The sequence below is a fragment of the Ranitomeya imitator genome, chromosome 4 (genome assembly GCF_032444005.1).
Source record: "Ranitomeya imitator isolate aRanImi1 chromosome 4, aRanImi1.pri, whole genome shotgun sequence".
Classification (NCBI taxonomy): Eukaryota; Metazoa; Chordata; class Amphibia; order Anura; family Dendrobatidae; genus Ranitomeya; species Ranitomeya imitator.
Genome location: NC_091285.1, coordinates 319,199,679 through 319,221,703, shown reverse-complemented (window position 1 = coordinate 319,221,703; position 22,025 = coordinate 319,199,679). Strand labels below are relative to the sequence as shown.

General features: G+C 45.1%; 1 protein-coding gene across 3 annotated transcripts in view; it reads right to left on the bottom strand.

Moving 5' to 3' along the window:
• CPED1 (cadherin like and PC-esterase domain containing 1) overlaps positions 1–22,025 on the bottom strand; it is a 486,680-nt gene that overhangs the window by 343,682 nt on the left and 120,973 nt on the right. For all 3 annotated transcript variants that reach the window (XM_069764871.1, XM_069764872.1, XM_069764873.1), the window contains one exon: positions 3,712–3,787. In XM_069764871.1, the coding sequence (XP_069620972.1) occupies positions 3,712–3,787 (76 nt within the window). The remainder of the gene's footprint in view (positions 1–3,711; positions 3,788–22,025) is intronic.

The window sequence follows — 22,025 nt, the reverse complement described above, 5'->3', positions numbered from 1 at the left end:
ATCACTGATCTGTGATGTCCCCCCTGGGACAATGTAAAAAAGTTTAAAAAAAATTTCAAAATGTGTAAAAAAAAATTTAAAAAAATATTCCTAAATAATGAAAAAAAAAAAATATTATTCCCCTAAATACATTTCTTTATCTAAATTTAAAAAAAAACAATAAAAGTACACATATTTAGTATCGCCGCGTCCGTAACGGCCCGACCTATAAAATTGGCCCACTAGTTAACCCCTTCAGTAAACACCGTAAGAAAAAAAAAAAAAAACGAGGCAAAAAACAACGCTTTATTATGGGTCAAAGTGCTCACCACACCTCTAGATAAGTTCCTTAGGGGGTCTACTTTCCAAAATGGTGTCACTTGTGGGGGGTTTCAATGTTTAGGCACATCAGTGGCTCTCCAAACCCAACATGGCGTCCCATCTCAATTCCTGTCAATTTTGCATCGAAAAGTCAAACGGCGCTCCTTCCCTTCTGAGCTCTCCCATCCGCCCAAACAGTGGTTTACCCCCACATATGGGGTATCAGCGTACTCAGGACAAATTGTACAACAACTTTTGCGGTCCAATTTCTTCTCTTACCCTTGGGAAAATAAAAAATTGGGGGCGGAAAGTTAATTTTTGTGAAAAAATATGATTTTTTATTTTTACGGTTCTACATTATAAACTTCTGTGAAGCACTTGGTGGGTCAAAGTGCTCACCACACCTCTAGATAAGTTCCTTAGTGGGTCTACTTTCCAAAATGGTGTCACTTGTGGGGGGTTTCAATGTTTAGGCACATCAGGGGCTCTCCAAACGAAACATGGCGTCCCATCTCAATTCCAGTCAATTTTGCATTGAAAAGTCAAATGGCACTCCTTCGCTTCCGAGCTCTGCCATGCGCCCAAACAGTGGTTTACCCCCACATGTGGGGTATTGTCGTACTCTGGACAAATTGTACAACAATGTTTGGGGTCTATTTTCTCCTGTTACCCTTGGTAAAATTAAACAAATTGGAGCTGAATTAAATTTTTTGTGAAAAAAAGTTAAATGTTCATTTTTATTTAAACATTCAAAAAATTCCTGTGAAGCACCAGAAGGGTTAATAAACTTCTTGAATATGGTTTTGAGCACCTTGAGGGGTGTAGTTTTTAGAATGGTGTCACACTTGGGTATTTTCTATCATATAGACCCCTCAAAATGACTTCAAATGAGATGTGGTCCCTAAAAAAAAATGGTGTTGTAGAAATGAGAAATTGCTGGTCAACTTTTAACCCTTATAACTCCCTAACAAAAAAAAATTTGGGTTCCAAAATTGTGCTGATGTAAAGTAGACATGTGGGAAATGTTACTTATTAAGTATTTTGTGTGACATATCTCTGTGATTTAATTGCATAAAAATTCAAAGTTGGAAAATTGCGAAATTTTCATAATTTTCGCCAAATTTCCATTTTTTTCACAAATAAACGCAGGTACTATCAAAGAATTTTTACCATGGTCATGAAGTACAATATGTCACGAGAAAACAATGTCAGAATCACTGGGATCCGTTGAAGCGTTCCAGAGTTATAACGTCACAAAGGGACAGTGGTCAGAATTGTAAAAATTGGCCCGGTCATTAACGTGCAAACCACCCTTGGGGGTAAAGGGGTTAGGAGGTTAAGAAACTAAGCATGGGCATTACTGACCAAATTGCTCAATTTGTGGGCTCAAAATAGAGACTTTGTGCTAAGACAGCACATTTTGTACTTTTTCTGCAGTGAAAACCACAGTGAATCCACTGAAATATCGCATATTGAACTGGCTTGTGCTAAGGAGAAGGGTGAAATCTGTGGTGGAAATAAATCTGCAGCTTTCAGAAGCAAAATTCTCAGCATGCTCAGATTTCTTCTTTCATTTTTTCGCTACATAAAAACCCCATCCACATGTAATGTTTTGTGAGTTGTGTTTACACTACATGGCCGAAGGCTGAATATACACTTCAGGTAACGTCACCTTCACATGTTCAGTATTTCGTCAGTGTTTTACCTCAGTATTTGTAAGCCAAAACCAGGAGTGGGACAGTCAGAGAAAAAGTATAATAGAAACTCGTCACCACTTCTGTATTTATCACCCACTTCTGGTTTTGGCTTACACATACTAAGGTAAAAAACTGACCAAATACTGAACATGTGCACGTGGAAGTGTCAAGGAAACAACACTGTTTCTGGGGACAGCTCTTCCTCCCGACGCCACCATACTGGTGCTGCATGCACAACTGAGTGTTCATGGTTTTTCAATGGGGAGGGAAGAATAAGACACTGCCAGACTCTTCTGGCTGTGGCTTATCTGCCCTGAGAAAAGACGGATTTAGCATACATAAATTCAATGTGCCCAACATTTCTATCACCAGACATCTGTTAGTTGAGTCATCCTCATACACATAATATGGGCAGTCAACCGTGCTAAAACCCGTAGGTTTGTATGACTTACGTATAATGTGTGTTACTTCTTCTGGATTTAAAAGAGAGACAAATCGAGCTCTGAGTTTGCGACTCCAACAAACTCATCTCTGCTAAACCATTGCATCAATTCTGCTATAACACTGCCAGTGTTGCATTGAACTGTGTGACAAACTCAGGTCTTTTTTGTAGCTGAGCCACCTCTGCTGCACCACTATCAGCTCTGCATTGGACACTGTGACCAACTAATTTTTGCTATATTGTTTAATCAGATCAGCCACGTTACACAGTTCGTCTCAGTTCCTCATCGCTGAGTCTAATCCGCTTTATTAAATCCAGTAACCTCGGCTTCCATTGTTCCATCCGGACCTCCCTGCTGCACCAAAGTCATTACTCTCTGCTGCATAACAACTAGTTATCTGGACCAAGGCCTTCAAAGATCCACCTTACCAGACAAGACGTCAAGGTCCCATTTTGTTGCCGTTATAAAGTGTCTTTCTTACCACACTATTCATAAATTTAGGGAACAGATAAAGTGATTAGTGAATGTAGGGCAAAACTGCACAGTGTGGGTAGTTTAGTTCTTTTATCATTTCCTATGCATTGAAGCAAGACAAAACTAAAATATAAAAATATAAATCATTTAATGGGGTTGTGCACTACTGGTCAATCTCAGTTTAATCAATTCAGGACCCTAATTAAAGTAAAAACCATGTATACTCACCTCCTGCAGAGGCGCCATTCCAGGTATGTCATGCCGCTGAGAGTTGTGTGGCTTATTGTACCACATGCAAGTTGTAGCCAATGAGCGGCCGCTCGACAGCTGCAGCCTTTACTATTACATCAGAGTGGAGTGGACGGCTGCCCTGACAGAATATGGATGGCCCGCAGCCAAAGAGCTGCCGCCCACGGGATGCGGCCTACACGTGACACAATACTGTCACTCTCTGGGAACAGCGGAGTTGACAGCGCTGGATCGGCGCCACTGCTGGAGGTGAGTATACACGGTTTTTAGCGTGTTTGGGGTCCTGAAAAGATTAATCTGAGGTTGTCTAATACATTTGCATTGCTTTAGAGGGATTTTTGGGGGCATATAATGCAAAACAATGAAGCTGGCAGAGCACTGCGTGAAGGCTTTGCTGGATTGCTTTCAAACACTTTGCATTCTGTATTTGCTCAGTAATTCTTACATATTTAGGAGGAAAGAGACGCTGCTATAGCTGCTTTTCAAGTGTCATTGAATAATACAAACAGTAGAATCTTGAAAGAGAAATGTTTTATGTCGCCGTATACCTGGGAAATGTGCAGCCAGCCGACAGATCTCATCCTTCATGCATAATATCTGCATCATTTGTGGCAGTAGATTCACCTGCAAAATAGGAAATGCCTGTGTTATAAAACAGGTATGTATTAAAGACTATATAATGCCGCTTCCCGGCTTTTGTCAATTTTTACTCATTTGTAATACTGCATTATTCATTCTTTCCATTCTGACAACTTTTGGAGTGGCACCAATATGTAACATGCATGAAGCTGACGAAACAATAACAGGTTTTTTTAAAGGAATACTTCCATCGACTTGTTTTGTTCCATATTATACAATGACCTTTGGCTGCGTCCACACTGACATGTTCCAGGATGTCAACACTGCAGACAATGTTAGACACTGTGACTAGCAGCAGAGACCAGTGGTGGACCCGGGGATGGTGAGTAAAGTGCGTTTTATTTTTGGAAAAGAAATTGCATACAGGGATTGCGATTTTCAAAAGGGGACAACCCCTCAAATCACAGATACCATCCATATACTGTCCATGATTTTTACAGACCCATAGAACTGTATGGGTAATTTTGATCCCTGACACTGATTAAAAATGGACATGTCTCCATGATTTTTTTGCAGACACAAGAGGAAAAAAAATGAAGATGTGATTAGCATCATAGACTTCAATGGGTAAGTGTTCTGTGTGTGAAAATCACAGAGAAACACATACGTGATTCATGGACATCTGAATGAAGCCTTAAGTACCCAGTTTTTACATCTTCCACAGTACATAAGGTTTTATTTCTGTTAGGAATGGAACAAACCCTTCACAGTTGCAACTGTATGACGCGCCCACAGGGCAGTGGGATACTCAGTACCGGGTCCGGTCGCAAAGGGGGATGTCACGTGGCTGCGACCCGGTCCGTGGCCCTGGGCATCAACGTTAAAGGGGGTTAAATGTTCAAAGCTTGTCGTGACACCACCTGTGGGGTTCGGTCAATAGGGGGACCGTTGCTGCATTAGAGGGGTCCCTTGGGGGATTTTGCGGAAGCCCAGATGTTACACTTCCCACAGGTGAAGCAGGGTCCCCAGGGGTCCTATGGTGTGTGGCGTAGATGGTAAAGCCGGTGAATAAATAGAGGAGATAGTTGTAAGTCTTTACCTGGTTTACTTGTGGGTGACAGGCCACAGTCCAGGGTACCAGGCACGGAGGATTGGGGTCGGGCCGGCTCAGAGGAAAGAGAGTGTTCTCCTGTACCAGTAGAGGTCCATGAGCCTTTCCAACTAGCACCTTTCTAGGTGAGGTCCCTCCTGCCTGAAGCTTCCTACAGGGTCCTCCATTTTCCCCCTGTCCTGGGACAGGTACCTGCCCAACGGGCAGCTTGAGCCTTTTAACAGGGACTCTAACACGCCCTGGGCTCCTCAGGTGCTGCTGCGTCTCAGTCGTGGTGCAGGAAGGTAACGTATAGTGTCGTGCCCTCCGGTTCTGTTCTGTGTCCTAGAGTCCTACTGCGCTTCAGCTCTGAGGGTGCCCTGCCACAGTTCTCCTCTGAGCTCTGTTCCTCTCCTGTACTCCTTCCCTTCCTGCTACTCCACACATACATCCCTTCCAGGTTATCTGTCCTTCCAGAGGCTGCAGCTCCCTCGTGGCTGCCGGGCCTCTCTGTCTGCTCTCAGTTCCAGAGTTCCTTCTTCTATCTCTCCCTCCTGGAGACTAACTAGCTCCTCCTCCAGGTCAGGATACATAAAGCCTAGGAAAGCTCCCCTGAATCTGAGTGTTGACCTCCCCCTCCTGGCCTGGATTCAGAATGTGTTGCATGTGTGTGCCTTATCTGGTGAAGAGAACTCCTTTGCCTCTGAGCATGACATTACCTTCCCGAAGGAAATGCAACATCACTGCAGCAACCGGTAACCTGGGATGCTGTATGTACATTTTAAAGTGTTAGATCCATCCTCATAGGTAGGAAATGTTTGATTATTCTTTAATTTAAGCAGTTTACAGTACATTAAAATCTGGCTCTAGTCTCCTGATATTGCCAATTTTTTAAGGGACTTGCCACCACTACTATGTAGCAGATGTGTCCAGACCAGCGCAGTGCTTACAAGCTCCTTATGATTGAGATGGAGTTGAATCATGCTGTTAGCTCCAGATCAAGGCCAACTTCAATGTCACAGCACATTTGATACTGCAGAGGTAAAACTGCCTGATATAGCAGCACCAGTGGTGTGCATTGCCTGCCAGAGACATAATGATAATGTCAATCAGAAGTGCAGTCAGAAACTCAGATGGGTGGGTGGTGGTGCGCTTCTAAAAAGGGAAAAATACACAGATTCCTTTAAAGAGAATCTGTCATAGGTTTTTGCTATGTAATCTGAGAGCAGCATGATGTAGGGGCAAAGACCCTGATTCCACCAATGTGTCACTTACTAGGCTGTCTATTGCTGCTTCAATAAAATCACTATCAGTTATATCAGTAGGAGATTATCACTAAAGGACTTGGTGTCCCGTGTCTCCTGGACCACACCTACCAATAAGCAGCTTTTGGTCAATATACATTATACACAGAAAACTGTTAATTAGTAGTGATGAGTAGTGTTGAGCGATACCTTCCGATATCCATAAGTATCGGTATCGGATTGTATCGGCCGATATTCAAAAAATATCGGATATCGCCGATACCGGTACCCGATACCAATGCAAGTCAATGGGACCAAAATATTGGAATTAAAATAAACCCTTTCTTTCCTTGTAGGTTAATTCTACATGAAGGAAAACAACTAAGAATAATGTAGGATGTATTGGGGGAGGTGGAGGAGACATTAAAGGCATAGAGGTTTAGCCCAATCAAATGGAATAGCAGGAATTAATATTTTTTTTAAGACGTTCGGAGTTACAAAGCTATTGACTATGTTACGATCTTTTATATTTAGTCAGATATTTATGTTTCACTACTTCCATGCTGTTCACCTTCTTTTTAACTTCTCCCACACTTTCTTCTTCATCATCCTCAACAGCATCATCATCTTTTCCATCAACTTCTCCTTCACCTTATTCATCTTCTTCTTCTTCACCTTCTTTGTATTATTTTATTTTTTTACATTCTTCATATTCTTTTTATTCAACTATTATTCTTCTTCATAATCAACTTCTTCATCTTCTTCATATTCTTCTTCTTCATCATATTCTTATTTGTGACAGCCAGGCCTTCCTGTAGTTGTTATCTATAAAAGTTTGAAGATTACACCTTCTGTTCTGCCTGTCACAAAAGATTTACAACAGGATTTGTCCGTGTTCAGTTTGGCCTGCAGCCTCAGGTTTTTTACAGGGGCACCACAAGGAGGAAGGGACTCACCACCATACACTGCTTAGTCTTCTTCTGCTTATAATTTAGATAATATCTTTTGCTGTGATTTTTATTCTTATGCTTAATGTTCTTCTGCTTTTTGTTCTGCAGCTTCATGTTCTTCTGCTTCTCGGTCTTCAGGGTCATCATCTTTAGGGTCTTGAACTTGGAAATGTAGCAGAAGGTACAAGAGCAAAAGACCCTGCCGAGAACCAGCTGACGGTACTGGAGCCCGGATGGCTAGCCGAAGGTACAAGAGCCAATGGAACTACCAAGGACCAGCTGATGTTACTGGAACCCGATTACTAAGCAGGAGGTACCCGTGCCAGAAAGCACTACCAAGGACCACCTGACGTTGGTGGAACTCGGATACCCAGAGGGAGGCACCTAAGCCAAAGGCTCTGCCCGGAACCAGCTGATGGTACTGGAACCAGGATGGAGAGCAGAAGGTACAAGAGCAAAAGACCCTGCCGAGAACCAGCTGACGGTACTGGAGCCCGGATGGCTAGCCGAAGATACAAGAGCCAATGGAACTACCAAGGACCAGCTGATGTTACTGGAACCTGATTACTAAGCAGGAGGTACCCGTGCCAGAAAGCACTACCAAGGACCACCTGACGTTGATGGAACTCGTATACCCAGAAGGAGGCACCTAAGCCAAAGGCTCTGTCCGGAACCAGCTGACGGTACTGGAACCCGGATGGCTAGCCGAAGGTACAAGAGCCAATGGAACAAACAAGGACCAGCTGACGTTACTGGAACCCAGTTACTAAGTAGGAGGTACCCATGCCAGAAAGCGCTTCCAAGGACCACTGTTGTGAATTCTGTGGCAGAGCTCCCTCCTGTGGTCACAAGTGGTACTTCGGCTGATTCTCTCTGGGAGCTTCCATTTGTGCGGGAAAGTGGTACTGCGGCTTCTGAGTTTCCTCCCTCAGGTGATCTTGTGAGGTCGTTAGGTGCTTCTCTACTTAACTCCACCTAATGCTTTGATCCTGGCTTCCTGTCAATGTTCCAGTGTTGGACTTGTTTTTCCCTGGATCATTCCTGTGGCCTGCTGCTCTGCATAGCTAAGTGCTTCTTTGCTATTTGTTTGCTATTTTTTCTGTCCAGCTTGTCTATTTGTTTTGCTGGAAGCTCTGGGACGCAAAGGGTGTACCTCCGTGCCGTTAGTTCGGTACGGAGGGTCTTTTTGCCCCTTTGCGTGGTTTTCTTTAGGGTTTTGTGTAGACCGCAAAGTTATCTTTCCTATCCTCGCTCTGTTAAGAAAGTCGGGCCTCACTTTGCTGAATCTATTTCATCCCTACGTTTGTCTTTTCATCTTACTCACAGTCATTATATGTGGGGGGCTGCCTTTTCCTTTGGGGTATTTCTCTGAGGCAAGGTAGGCTTATTTCCTATCTTTAGGCTAGTTAGTTTCTCAGGCTGTGCCGAGTTGCATAGGCAGAGTTAGGCGCAATCCACGGCTGCCTCTAGTGTTGTTTGGAGAGGATTAGGGATTGCGGTCTGCAGAGTTCCCACGTCTCAGAGCTCGTTCTATGATTTTGGGTTATTGTCAGATCACTGTATGTGCTCTGACCGCTATGTCCATTGTGGTACTGAATTGCCTTTCATAACAGACCACCTGACGTTGATGGAACTCGGATATCCAGAAGGAGGCACCTAAGCCAAAGGCTCTGCCCAGAACCAGCTGACGGTACTGGAACCAAGGGGATCTATTCAAGCTTGTGTTCCTAAGAACCAGCTAATGGTGCTGGAACTCAGATAGGCAGCAGAAGCTCCACAGGAAAAATAAACTGCTAGGCCGCGAGTCGCCGTAGTTACCGAAAACCAATAGTCCAACAGGGGGAGCTTGTCCTAGTGGCACAACGGAACCAGCCTTCATTGCCAGTTCCCGCAGCCCACATGGGAAGCACCTAAACTGCAGGCACCATAGAGTCGGCTAGCCAGACCGCAACAAAACAGGACAACGTATTGGAGGTAAACTGACCTTGACACTACCCGGAAACAGCTGGCATGCTGGAAACGGGCTGGGCAGGAGGAAGTACCCGTGCCAAAGACACTTCTGAGCAGCAACTGGCAGTGTTGGAGCCCAGGGAATGCAGGAGAAGCCAAGTATAGGCCGAAGCCTGCACTGGAGGCAGTTTATTATCTGTTGTTGTGTCAGCGTGGCGGTCGCAGGACACATTGCCGGATACAAAGCTGGGGATCAGCTGACATTACTGAAACCCAAGAACACGGCAGCAAGTGTTGACTGTGCAGGCGGCACTTCCGGGCAGCAACGGGCGGTGTTGCAGCCCAGGGAAAGCAGGAGGAGCAGAGTGTAGGCCGAAGCCTGCACTGGAGGTAGTTTATTATCTGTTGTTGTGTCAGCATGTCGGTCGCAGGACACATTGCCAGATAAACAGCTGGGGATCAGCTGACGTTACTGAAACCCAAGCACACGGCAGCAAGTGTTGACTGTGCAGACGGCACTTCTGGGCAGCAACTGGCGGTGTTGGAGCCCAGGGACAGCAGGAGGAGCAGAGTGTAGACCGAAGCCTGCACTGGAGGCAGTTTAATATCTGTTGCTGTGTCAGCATGGGGTCGCAGAACACATTGCCGGATAAACAGCTGGGGATCAGCTGACGTTACTAAAACCCAAGAACACGGCAGCAAGTGTTGACTGTGCAGACGGCACTACCGGGCAGCAACTGGCGGTGTTGGAGCCCAGGGACAGCAGGAAGAACAGAGTGTAGGCTGAAGCCTGCACTGGAGGCAGTTTATTATCTGTTGTTGTGTCAGCGTGGTGGTCGCAGGACACATTGCCGGATACACAGCTGGGGATCAGCTGACGTTACTGAAACCCAAGAACACGGCAGCAAGTGTTGACTGTGCAGATGGCATTTCCGTGCAGCAACTGGTGGTGTTGGAGCCCAGGGAAAGCAGGAGGAGCAGACTTTAGTTATTGCCGCACACACAGCAGGGGAGCAGCTGACGTTACTGAACCCCAATAACAGAGGAGCGACTGTTGACTGTGCAGACAGCACTTACGGACAACAACTGGTGGTGTTGAAGCCCAGGGAAAGCAGGAGGAGCAGACTTTAGTTATTGCCGCACACACAGCAGGGGAGCAGCTGACGTTACTGAACCCCAATAACAGAGGAGCAACTGTTGACTGTGCAGATAGCACTTCCGGGCAACCACTGGCAGTGTTGAAGCCCAGGGAAAGCAGGAGGAGCAGGCTTTAGTTATTGCTGCTCACACAGCAGGGGAGCAGCGAACGTTACTGAACCCCAATAACAGAGGAGCGACTGTTGACTGTGCAGACAGAACTTCTGGGCAACAACTGGTGGTGTTGAAGCCCAGGGAAAGCAGGAGGAGCAGACTTTAGTTATTGCCGCACACACAGCAGGGGAACAGCAGACGTTACTGAAATCCAATATCACTGGGTCATGTGTTGACTGTGCAGACAGCACTTCTGAGCAGCAACTGGCGGTGTTGGAGCCCAGGGATTACAGTTCAAGTGGTAGAAACATGAACACAACAGGAGACCTGAATACTGTTGCCAACCAATTATTTAATCTGGGAGAGGAGTGGCAAATTCCTGCGAGATCCAGGCCTTGTTCATTTTCAGAAAAGTAAGCCGGTCAATGTTATCGGAGGATATTCCCATGCGAATGTCTGTTAGTACACCACCTGCGGCACTAAAGACGCATTCTGATAATACACTAGCAGCAGGGCAAGCCAGCACCTCCAATGCATACTGGCTAAGCTCTGGCCATGTATCCAGCTTAGAGACCCAAAACTTGAAGGGGGAAGAGCTGTCTGGGAGTACACTGAGAGGGCAAGCCATGTAGTCTGTCACCATCTGACAGAAACGTTGCCTCCTGCTGACTGGAGCCGTCTGTGATGGTGTAGACATTTGTGGCGGGCACACAAAACTTTGCCACTGTTGGGCCATACTGGTCTTGCCTTATGCTGAGGCACTTCTTCTGCTCCCTCTTTGTGCAGAGCTTCCTCCACTGCCTTGACACACAGAGCTGCTTTGTAAAGCACTAGCAGCACTGCTCTTGCTTGGACTGGAGAAGATGATGGACTGCACCAGTGTGTCTTGGTACTCCCGCATTTTACGCTCCAGGTTCAAAGGTGTTATGAGGCTTTGAAAGTTGTCCCAGTAGCGAGGATCTAGGAGGGTGTACACCCAATAATCAGCCGTGTTGAGAATGTGGGCGATGCGGCGGTCGTTTCTCAGGCACTGCAGCATGAAATCAACCATGTGCTGCAGACTGCCAACTGGCCAAGAAACGCTGTCCCCTGCTTGAGGCATGACCTCTTCCTGCTCTGCATCATCCCACCCTCGCTCTACGCACTGACTACTGGAGAATTGTGTAACTCCTTCCTCTGGAGAGATGTCTTCCTCCTCAAAAGACTCCTGCACATCCTCCTCACAAAGTGTCCCCTGCCTAGGCCTTTGTGAGGAACGACGTCGTGCAGACTGTCCAGAAGCAGATGGCATTTGTGACTCCTCATCCTCCACCTCTTCCACAACATCATCCTTTAGCACTTGCAGTGTTTTTTTAAGCAGGCAGATAAGGGGGACAGTCATGCTGACTAGTGCATCATCTGCACTCGCCATCCGCATGGAATCATCAAAGGCACGCAAAACCTGGCAGATGTCCTTCATAGTGGCCCACTCAGTGGTTGTGAAGTCTCAACGGCGCGCAGTGTGACTTCTTTGCGCCTGATGCAGCGGGTACTCCATTACTGCTGGCTGCTGCTCACACAACCGCTCCAACATATGTAATGTTGAATTCCACCTGGTGGGTAGGTCACATATGATGCGATGTTCCGGAAGGCGGAATCGGCGCTGCAGAGCTGCAATGCGCGATCTTGCCATGCTGGAACGCCACAAGTGAGCACACTCCAGGCGGACCTTGTGCAGCAGTGCATCAAAATCTGGATAGTCCCTCAAAAAACTCTGCACAACCAAGTTGAGCACATGTGCCAGACATGGGATGTGAGTGAGGTTGCCTAGGGCCAGAGCTGCCACCAGATTTCGGCCATTGTCACACACTATCATGCCTGGTTGGAGATTCGCTGGCACAAACCACACGTCACTCTCCTGCTTGATGGCATTCCAGAGCTCCTGCGCTGTGTGGCTTCGATTCCCCAAAGAAATTAATTTCAGTATGGCATGTTGATGTTTGGCCATGGCTGTGCCCATATCGGTCATAACAGGTAAGCTTTCACGGGTCAAAGTGAAGGTGGACCGTGACGGCTCCTGCAGCGATGATTCTGAGGAACTGGAGTATGAGGAGGAGGCAATGTGTACCAACTGGATTCCTGCAATCCTTGGAGTTGGCAGAACATATACAGCGCCACTCGCAAGATCTGTACCCGGCTCCACAACATTGACCCAATGGGCAGTGAGGGAAAGGTATCATCCCTGTCCATGGTGACTGGTCCACGCATCAGTGGTGAGGTGGACCTTGCTACTGATGGCGTTTAGTAGCGCATGTTTAATGTTTCCCTCCACATGCTTTTGCAGGGCAGGGACGGCTTGCCTGCTGAAATAAAAGCGGCTGGACACGTATTGTGGGACTGCCAATGCCATCAAGTTACAGAAGGTGTCAGTCTCCACCAGCCTGAATCACAGCATTTCAAGGGACAGTAGTTTTGCAATGCCAGCATTCAGAGCCTGTGCTCGGGGGTGGTTTGCCGAGCATGGCCGCCTTTTCTCCCATGCTTGCGCTACTGATGGCTGTAGAGTGGGCTGGGAGTGTGAGGATGACTGGGAACATGGTGCTGTGGGTGGTATTACACTGGGTCTCTGGACAACAGTGCCAGAGGTTCTTCCATGGTGATCCTGTGAGGAAGCCGAACCAGCTGTGTGTGAGCTGGAGGAAGAGGCTACAACAGCTGAAGAGGTGGTAGGTGCCGCTGTAGGTTGGCCTAGGTCTTCAGTGTGTTTTTGTAACTCCACCATGTGCTTGGTCCGCACATGTTTCCACATATTTGTGGTATTGAGGTTGCTTTTCCCTCGTTTGACTTTCTGATGACACAGCTTGCATTTGACAAAGTAAATGTCATCTGCAACTGTGTCAAAAAAGGACCAGGCACTGCAAGTCTTGGGAGCGCCTGTTTTGGCTTCCCTAACTGAATTTACAGCAGAGTGAACCCTAAATGGTGGCAGCGACTTATATAGTGCCTCATGACATCATTTCAGCAGCCAATCACAGCCATGCCAGTAGTTACATGCCTACCATGCATAACAGGATTTGCTCACACTTCTAATCATTCCTCATTGGATGAATTCTGGCTCTTTGAATTATGGGAACTTCCGATTCCGGTATCCGATAAACTGAAAGTATCAGAACTCGGTATCGGAATTCCGATACCACAAATATCGGCCGATACCCGATACTTACGGTATTGGAATGCTCAACACTAGTGATGAGCGAATTTACTCGGTACTCGAGATTTCCCGAGCACGCTCGGGAGTCCTCCGAGTATTTGTCAGTACTCGGAGATTTAGTTTTTATTGCTGCAGCTGAATGATTTACATCTGTTAGCCAGCATAAGTACATGTGGGGATTCCCTAGCAACCAGGCAACCCCCACATGTATTTGTACTGGCTAACAGATGTAAATCATTCAGCTGAGGTGAGGAAAACTAAATCTCCGAGCACTAAAAAATACTCGGAGGACACCCGAGCGTGCTCGGGAAATCTCGAGTAACGAGTATATTCGCTCATCACTATTAATTAGTGATGTGGAAACAGGAACACATGGGCTACTTGCACAGTGAACAAGTCTGTAAGAACATGTTCACACACCACCAAGAAACCTGAAGACACAAAAGAGAATGGTAAAACCAAAAACACTCAGTTTGAAAAAATGTTTGCAGTAATCCGCAAGTGCTAGTAAAAGATGTAAATAACAGGGTATTTGGTTGATACGTTTTTTGCAAAAAATGTATACTAAGCTGCTCTACCAATCTTCACGGTATACCCATATCAGAGCAGTCCTAACTAATGTATGCAATCCCTATCTGATGTATTTAAAAACCTGATCATCTGTATATTACCTGTGTGAACAGGGTTCAGAGAGGAAAAATCCATGTGTGCATACAGGACAGAACAGCTTTTGTGCAGCTAGCCCAAGAGGAGTGGTGGAACTCCCCAGTCTTGTAGACACAAGAGAACAATCATGGAAACAGGAACACATGGGCTACTTGCACAGTGAACAAGTCTGTAAGAACATGTTCACACACCACCAAGAAACCTGAAGACACAAAAGAGAATGGTAAAACCAAAAACACTCAGTTTGAAAAAATGTTTGCAGTAATCCGCAAGTGCTAGTAAAAGATGTAAATAACAGGGTATTTGGTTGATACGTTTTTTGCAAAAAATGTATACTAAGCTGCTCTACCAATCTTCACGGTATACCCATATCAGAGCAGTCCTAACTAATGTATGCAATCCCTATCTGATGTATTTAAAAACCTGATCATCTGTATATTACCTGTGTGAACAGGGTTCAGAGAGGAAAAATCCATGTGTGCATACAGGACAGAACAGCTTTTGTGCAGCTAGCCCAAGAGGAGTGGTGGAACTCCCCAGTCTTGTAGACACAAGAGAACAATCATGGAAACAGGAACACATGGGCTACTTGCACAGTGAACAAGTCTGTAAGAACATGTTCACACACCACCAAGAAACCTGAAGACACAAAAGAGAATGGTAAAACCAAAAACACTCAGTTTGAAAAAATGTTTGCAGTAATCCGCAAGTGCTAGTAAAAGATGTAAATAACAGGGTATTTGGTTGATACGTTTTTTGCAAAAAATGTATACTAAGCTGCTCTACCAATCTTCACGGTATACCCATATCAGAGCAGTCCTAACTAATGTATGCAATCCCTATCTGATGTATTTAAAAACCTGATCATCTGTATATTACCTGTGTGAACAGGGTTCAGAGAGGAAAAATCCATGTGTGCATACAGGACAGAACAGCTTTTGTGCAGCTAGCCCAAGAGGAGTGGTGGAACTCCCCAGTCTTGTAGACACAAGAGAACAATCATGGAAACAGGAACACATGGGCTACTTGCACAGTGAACAAGTCTGTAAGAACATGTTCACACACCACCAAGAAACCTGAAGACACAAAAGAGAATGGTAAAACCAAAAACACTCAGTTTGAAAAAATGTTTGCAGTAATCCGCAAGTGCTAGTAAAAGATGTAAATAACAGGGTATTTGGTTGATACGTTTTTTGCAAAAAATGTATACTAAGCTGCTCTACCAATCTTCACGGTATACCCATATGATATGCTGCATATGATATGGGTATACCGTGATGATTGGTAGAGCAGCTTAGTATACATTTTTTGCAAAAAACGTATCAACCAAATACCCTGTTATTTACATCTTTTACTAGCACTTGCGGATTACTGCAAACATTTTTTCAAACTGAGTGTTTTTGGTTTTACCATTCTCTTTTGTGTCTTCAGGTTTCTTGGTGGTGTGTGAACATGTTCTTACAGACTTGTTCACTGTGCAAGTAGCCCATGTGTTCCTGTTTCCATGATTGTTCTCTTGTGTCTACAAGACTGGGGAGTTCCACCACTCCTCTTGGGCTAGCTGCACAAAAGCTGTTCTGTCCTGTATGCACACATGGATTTTTCCTCTCTGAACCCTGTTCACACAGGTAATATACAGATGATCAGGTTTTTAAATACATCAGATAGGGATTGCATACATTAGTTAGGACTGCTCTGATATGGGTATACCGTGAAGATTGGTAGAGCAGCTTAGTATACATTTTTTGCAAAAAACGTATCAACCAAATACCCTGTTATTTACATCTTTTACTAGCACTTGCGGATTACTGCAAACATTTTTTCAAACTGAGTGTTTTTGGTTTTACCATTCTCTTTTGTGTCTTCTAATTAGTGATGTGGGTGGGGTTATATGCAGCTTAGCATTCCAAGTCATTGCTTGCAGTCAAGGAGATGGTTGTTTCAACTGCGATCAGTCTGTAACTGCCATACAAAGTAAAGCAAATATATTAGTCTCTATTGGAACTCACTACTTTTGCAACCTGGCAGCTGCACAGCATACCACATCACAGTGCTTCACCAAGGAATACAATATAACAAGGTAGTCACCAAGCAAATGTACAATTTGTTAGTCCTACATTGTAACAATAGAGTACCAGACAAAGATAAAAGTCATCAGGTCTAACACCGTATATCTATTCTATGTTGAAAGGAAATAAATAAAATACGGGGTTTCTACTGAGTACTGTCAGAATGTGTAGTTGGCTCAGAATTTATTAGTCTCCGTTGTCCATGTTTCAGCAGCATTTCATGTATATATATTGTGTGATTGGTTTACTCCTCAAATCAATAGTGAGCTGGACAGCCAGTGTCCATGGGATCAATTTCAAGCGGCTATGTCATCAATGTATGAAACATATGAGCCTTGCTGAGACAAAGCAATTTATAGTTTAGTTGTTTTAAGGTTGAAAGCAGACATAAGTGAATCAAGATCAACTTACAACCTAACATGCTAATCCAATGGAAGTCAAAACCCCATGCTAATTGCCCTATATTACGTATATGAAAATTCTTTCCTGACTCCACATATGACAACCAGACTAAGGCAGGAGTCACACTAGACCGTAATACGGACGAGTGCTATGTAATAAAAAATCACATAGCACTCGGACCAATGTTAATCTATGGGGCAGCTTCCATCATCCGTTGTTTTCTCGGCCGAATTATACGTGCGAGAGAAATCGCAGCATGCTATGATTGTCACCGTATATCAGCCGAGACTCGCCAATGAAAGTCTATGGGTGCGAGAAAAACTTGCACACCACACTGACTTGCGAGAAATACGCACCGGTGTCCTTTACAAAAGCCATCAATTCAGTCCAATGTACAGTAAAATCACACTGACAGGTTAGAATAGAATAGATAAAATAAATGTCTACAAATAGTATAGGTATATACCTATATACCTATATTTTATATATCCCTCACTAATAATGTTAGAAGTAGAAGTTATCCCGACCACGTAGTGCAGGAGGCCCGTAAAAAAATGAATAGTAGAGTCAGAGGAGCCAATAGGGAATTCTCCCATGTAGGCAAAAGATTCACATTCTGTTTTCAGTATGGCCCCATGGACCAACAGATTAGGTCGGCTATCAGGAATAACTGGCATCTTTTGAATGAAGATAGGGAACTAACTGAAGTGGTGAATAATGGCCCCTTGATTTCGAATAGAAGGAGTACTAGGATCAGGGACACATTAGTACAAAATTGTATCACAGATCAGAGATCTAAAAATTGGTTAGAACACTATACCCCAAAGGGGAACTATCGGTGCGGACACTGTAATTATTGTAAGCACCATACCATAGACAGGGTTTTACATATTGGACCAATAGAGCATAAAGTAATGCAGCTCATTACGTACCAAACCAAGCATGTGGTATATGTGGTATGGTGCCCATGTGGCCGCTACTACATAGGTAAGACCATAAGAAGTCTATATGTACGTTTTAGAGAACACTGCAGATCTGTGGTAACAGGCAAGGGTGTACCTAGGCTTATTTCCCATGTACGTGAGGTACACGGCGGTAACGCAGGTTTTCTGACGTTCGCTGGCATAGAACAGGTAAAGATGCCAAGAAGAGGGGGTGATCATCATATCGCATTGTTAAGAAGAAGCTAGGTGGATCATGAGGACAGGAGCCATGGGCCCTGCGGGACTTAATGACAGGATTGGCATGTCCATATTTTTGGGAGCAGAATAGGTGTAGTCCTTGCGTAGTGTTGACCACTATTCACACTATACAAGCTAGTAGCAATACAAATAGTATATGTGAGCCTAGATAGATGGTAGCGATATCCAGTGTCCACTTTGTCTCCATCACTTAAATGGGGAATAGTGCCAGTATTGTAAGCATATATTAGTAGCAGGTCCATATGTAGCATTAAGCTCATATAGCATCATATTGTATTAGAACACATTGTTTCGGATTATAATTTGTAAAGCGCTGCGGAATATGTTGGCGCTATATAAATAAAAATTATTATTATTATTTCGGATAGATCAGCGTTGTGGTTTTGTACTCACTAGTTTTTAATTCAATTTTATTTGTTTTTAATTAGTCTCGTACCGTGGGTGGGTGGGGTGAGGTCTGTGGTGGGGGGGGGGCGCATGGTGCGCTCACTACTTCAGGCGTCATGTCCGCCCACTCTCAGAACCCGTTGAAGCGCCAGGTGGGCGCGAAACGGCCGTCGTTCTGCTACCCATTCCTTGTGTATACTCCCCCGTGCCGTGAAGATTATGTTTCAATAAAGGAACCAGTTCTGAAGATTGGTGAGTGCTGCCGTATACTTCTTGCTTGCGTATCTATGATTGTGTTTTCTTCTCGGCTTAAGCACCCGATATCAGCGGACCAGCTGGGTGGAATCAGCTTACAGCAGTCACAGGTCAGGAGGCTCAGCGGTGCGGTCAGCTGTTTCTTTTGTGCCTCTTTGAATAATGTTAGAAGTGTTTGTGTGTTAAATTTGTGAGCTGTAGGTGTTAAATTAAAGGGTTAATTCACGGAAATTAACCCCCCGTGCGCCAGGGTCTCCTATGCATTCAATAACGTACCCGGCGCATGCCTGAAAAAGGAAAGCACAGCGCAGGCGCCAGTTACGTTACTGAAGGCAGAGGAGGCGTCGCCCGGCGTACGGAGGGGCTGAGTGATGGCTGGGAGGCGATTGTGTCTGGGGGAAAATATGTGCCCCCGGACAGACTAAAGGTATGGCGCGCAAGTTATAAAAAGTAATATTGCAGCCTTGGAAGGGACCACAAAAAGAAGAGCCACCTTCACAGAATGCAGCATTAGTGCTGCACAAGGTGGCTCTTTTAGTTAAAACGCGGGGGGGGGGGGGTGGCAGGTTCCCTTTAATTTAACACCTACAGCTCCCAAATTTTACACACAAACACTTCTAACATTTTTAGTGAGGGATATGTCAAATTCTAACGGATATGAAATGGTTTACTGCATGTAAACCATGTCTCATATCCTGTCGGGTTCGGTAGTGATTTAACAAAAGCCGGCAATTGAATTACTGCCTATTCTGCTATCTAGCGCTGTATTAACCCCTTTCTGACATATGACTTACTATCCCGTCAAGGTGGGGTGGGCCCATATGCCCACTGACGGGATAGTACGTCATACGTGATCGGCCGCGCTCACGGGGGGAGCGCAGCCGATCGCGGCCGGGTGTCAGCTGCCTATCGCAGCTGACATCAGGCAACTATGTGCCAGGAGCGGTCACGGTTCGCCCCGGCACATTAACCACCGGCACACCACGATCAAACATGATCACGGTGTGCCGGCGGTATAGGGAAGCATCGCGCAGGGAGGGGGCTCCCTGCGGGCTTCCCTGGGACCCCCGCAGCAACGCAATGTGATCGCGTTGCTGCGAGGGTCTCTTACCTTCTCAGAGCAAGCGCTTAGTAAGCCTGCAGCGCTGTATGTCAGATCACTGATCTGACAGAGTGCTGTGCAAACTGTCAGATCAGCTATCTGTGATGTCCCCCCTTGGGACAAAGTAAAAAAGTTTTTAAAAAAATTTTCACATGTGTAAAAAAAAATAAAAAAATTCCTAAATAAAGAAAAAAAAAATATTATTCCCATAAATACATTTCTTTATCTAAATAAAAAAAAAAACAATAAAAGTACACATATTTAGTATCGCCGCGTCCGTAACGACCCAACCTATAAAACTGGACCACTATTTAACCCCTTCAGTAAACACCGTAAGAAAAAAAAATAAAAACGAGACAAAAAACAACGCTTTATTGTCATACCGCCGAACAAAAAGTGGAATAACACACGATCAAAAAGACATATATAAATAACCATGGTACCACTGAAAACGCCATCTTGTCCCGCAAAAAACTAGCTGCCACACAGCATCATCAGCAAAAAAATAAAGTTATAGTCCTCAGAATAAAGCGATGCAAAAATAATTCTTTCTTCTATAAAATAGTTTTTATCGTATAAAAGCGCCAAAACATAAAAAAATGATATAAATGAGATATCGCTGTAATCGTACTGACCCGAAGAATAAAACTGCTTTATCAATTTTACCAAAGGTGGAACGGTATAAACGCCTCCCCCCAAAGAAATTCATGAATAGCTGGTTTTTGGTCATTCTGCCTCACAAAAATCGGAATAAAAAGCGATCAAAAAATGTCACGTGCCCGAAAATGTTACCAATTAAAACGACAACTCGTCCTGCAAAAAACAAGACCTCATATGACTCTGTGGACTCAAATATGGAAAAATTATAGCTCTCAAAATGTGGTAATGCAAAAAATATTTTTTGCAATAAAAATCGTCTTTCAGTGTGTGATGGCTGCCAATCATAAAAATCCGCTAAATAACCCGCTATAAAAGTAAATCAAACCTCCCTTCATCACCCCCTTAGTTAGGGAAAAATAATAAAATTTTAAAAAATGTATTCATTTCCATTTTTCCATTAGGGTTAGGGTTAGGTTGGGGCTAAAGTTAGGGTTAGGGTTGGGGCTAAAGTTAGTGTTAGGGTTGGGTCTAAAGTTAGGGTTAAGGTTGGGCTAAAGTTAGGGTTAGGGTTGGGGCTTAAAGGGAACCTGTCACCCCGAAAATCGCGGGTGAGGTAAGCCCACCGGCATCAGGGGCTTATCTACAGCATTCTGTAATGCTGTAGATAAGCCCCCGATGTTACCTGAAAGAGGAGAAAAAAACGTTATATTATACTCACCCAGGAGTGGTCCCGCTGCTGGTCAGGTCGGATGGGCGTCTCTGGTCCGCTGCGGCGCCTCCCATCTTCATTACAAGACGTCCTCTTCTGATCTTCAGCCACGGCTCCGGCGCAGGCGTACTTTGCTCTGCCCTGTTGAGGGCAGAGGATAGTACTGCAGTGCGCAGGCGCCGGAAAGGTCAGAGGCCCGGCGCCTGCGCACTGCAGTACTTTGTCTGCCCTCAACAGGGCAGAGCAAAGTACGCCTGCGCCGGAGCCGTGGCTGAAGATCAGAAGAGGACATCTTGTAATGAAGATGGGAGGCGCCTCAGCGGACCGGAGACGCCCGTTTGACCTGACCAGCAGCGGGACCGCCCCTGGGTGAGTATAATATAATGTCTTTTTCTCCTCTTTCAGGTAACATCGGGGGCTTATCTACAGCATTACAGAATGCTGTAGATAAGCCCCTGATGCCGGTGGGCTTACCTCACCCGCGATTTTCGGGGTGACAGGTTCCCTTTAAGTTAGTGTTGGGGCTACAGTTAGGGTTGGGGCTAAAGTTAGGGTTGGGGTTGGGGCTAAAGTTAGGGTTAGGGTTGGGGCTAAAGTTTGGGTTAGGGTTGGGGTTTAAGTTAGGGTTTGGAGTACATTAATGGTTGGAATTAGGGTTGGGATTATGGTTAGGGGTGTGGCTAGGGTTGGGGCTAAAGTTAGGGTTGGGGCTACAGTTAGGGTTGGGGCTAAAGTTAGGGTTAGGGTTCGGGCTAAAGTTAGGGTTTGGATTACATTTAAGGTTGGAATTAGGGTTGGGACTAGGGTTAGGGGTGTGGTTAGGGTTATGGTTGGGATTAGGGTTAGGGGTGTGGTTAGGGTTGGGGCTAAAGTTAGGGTTGGGGCTACAGTTAGGGTTGGGGCTAAAGTTAGGGTTAGGGTTGGGGCTAAAGTTAGGGTTTGGATTACTGTTATGCAGGCAATCCAGTAACACAGTGTGCAGCAATCAGAGCACATACAGTGATCTGACAATAACCCAAAAACAATAGAACGAACTCTGAGACGTGGAATCTTGGAATCACTGTAGACCGCAATACCTGAACCTATCCTAACACAACTAAAGGCAGCTGTGGATTGCGCCTGTCACTACCTATGCAACTCGGCACAGCCTGAGGAGCTGACTAGCCTGAAGATAGAAATACAAGCCTGACTTGCCTCAGAGAAATACCCCAAAGGA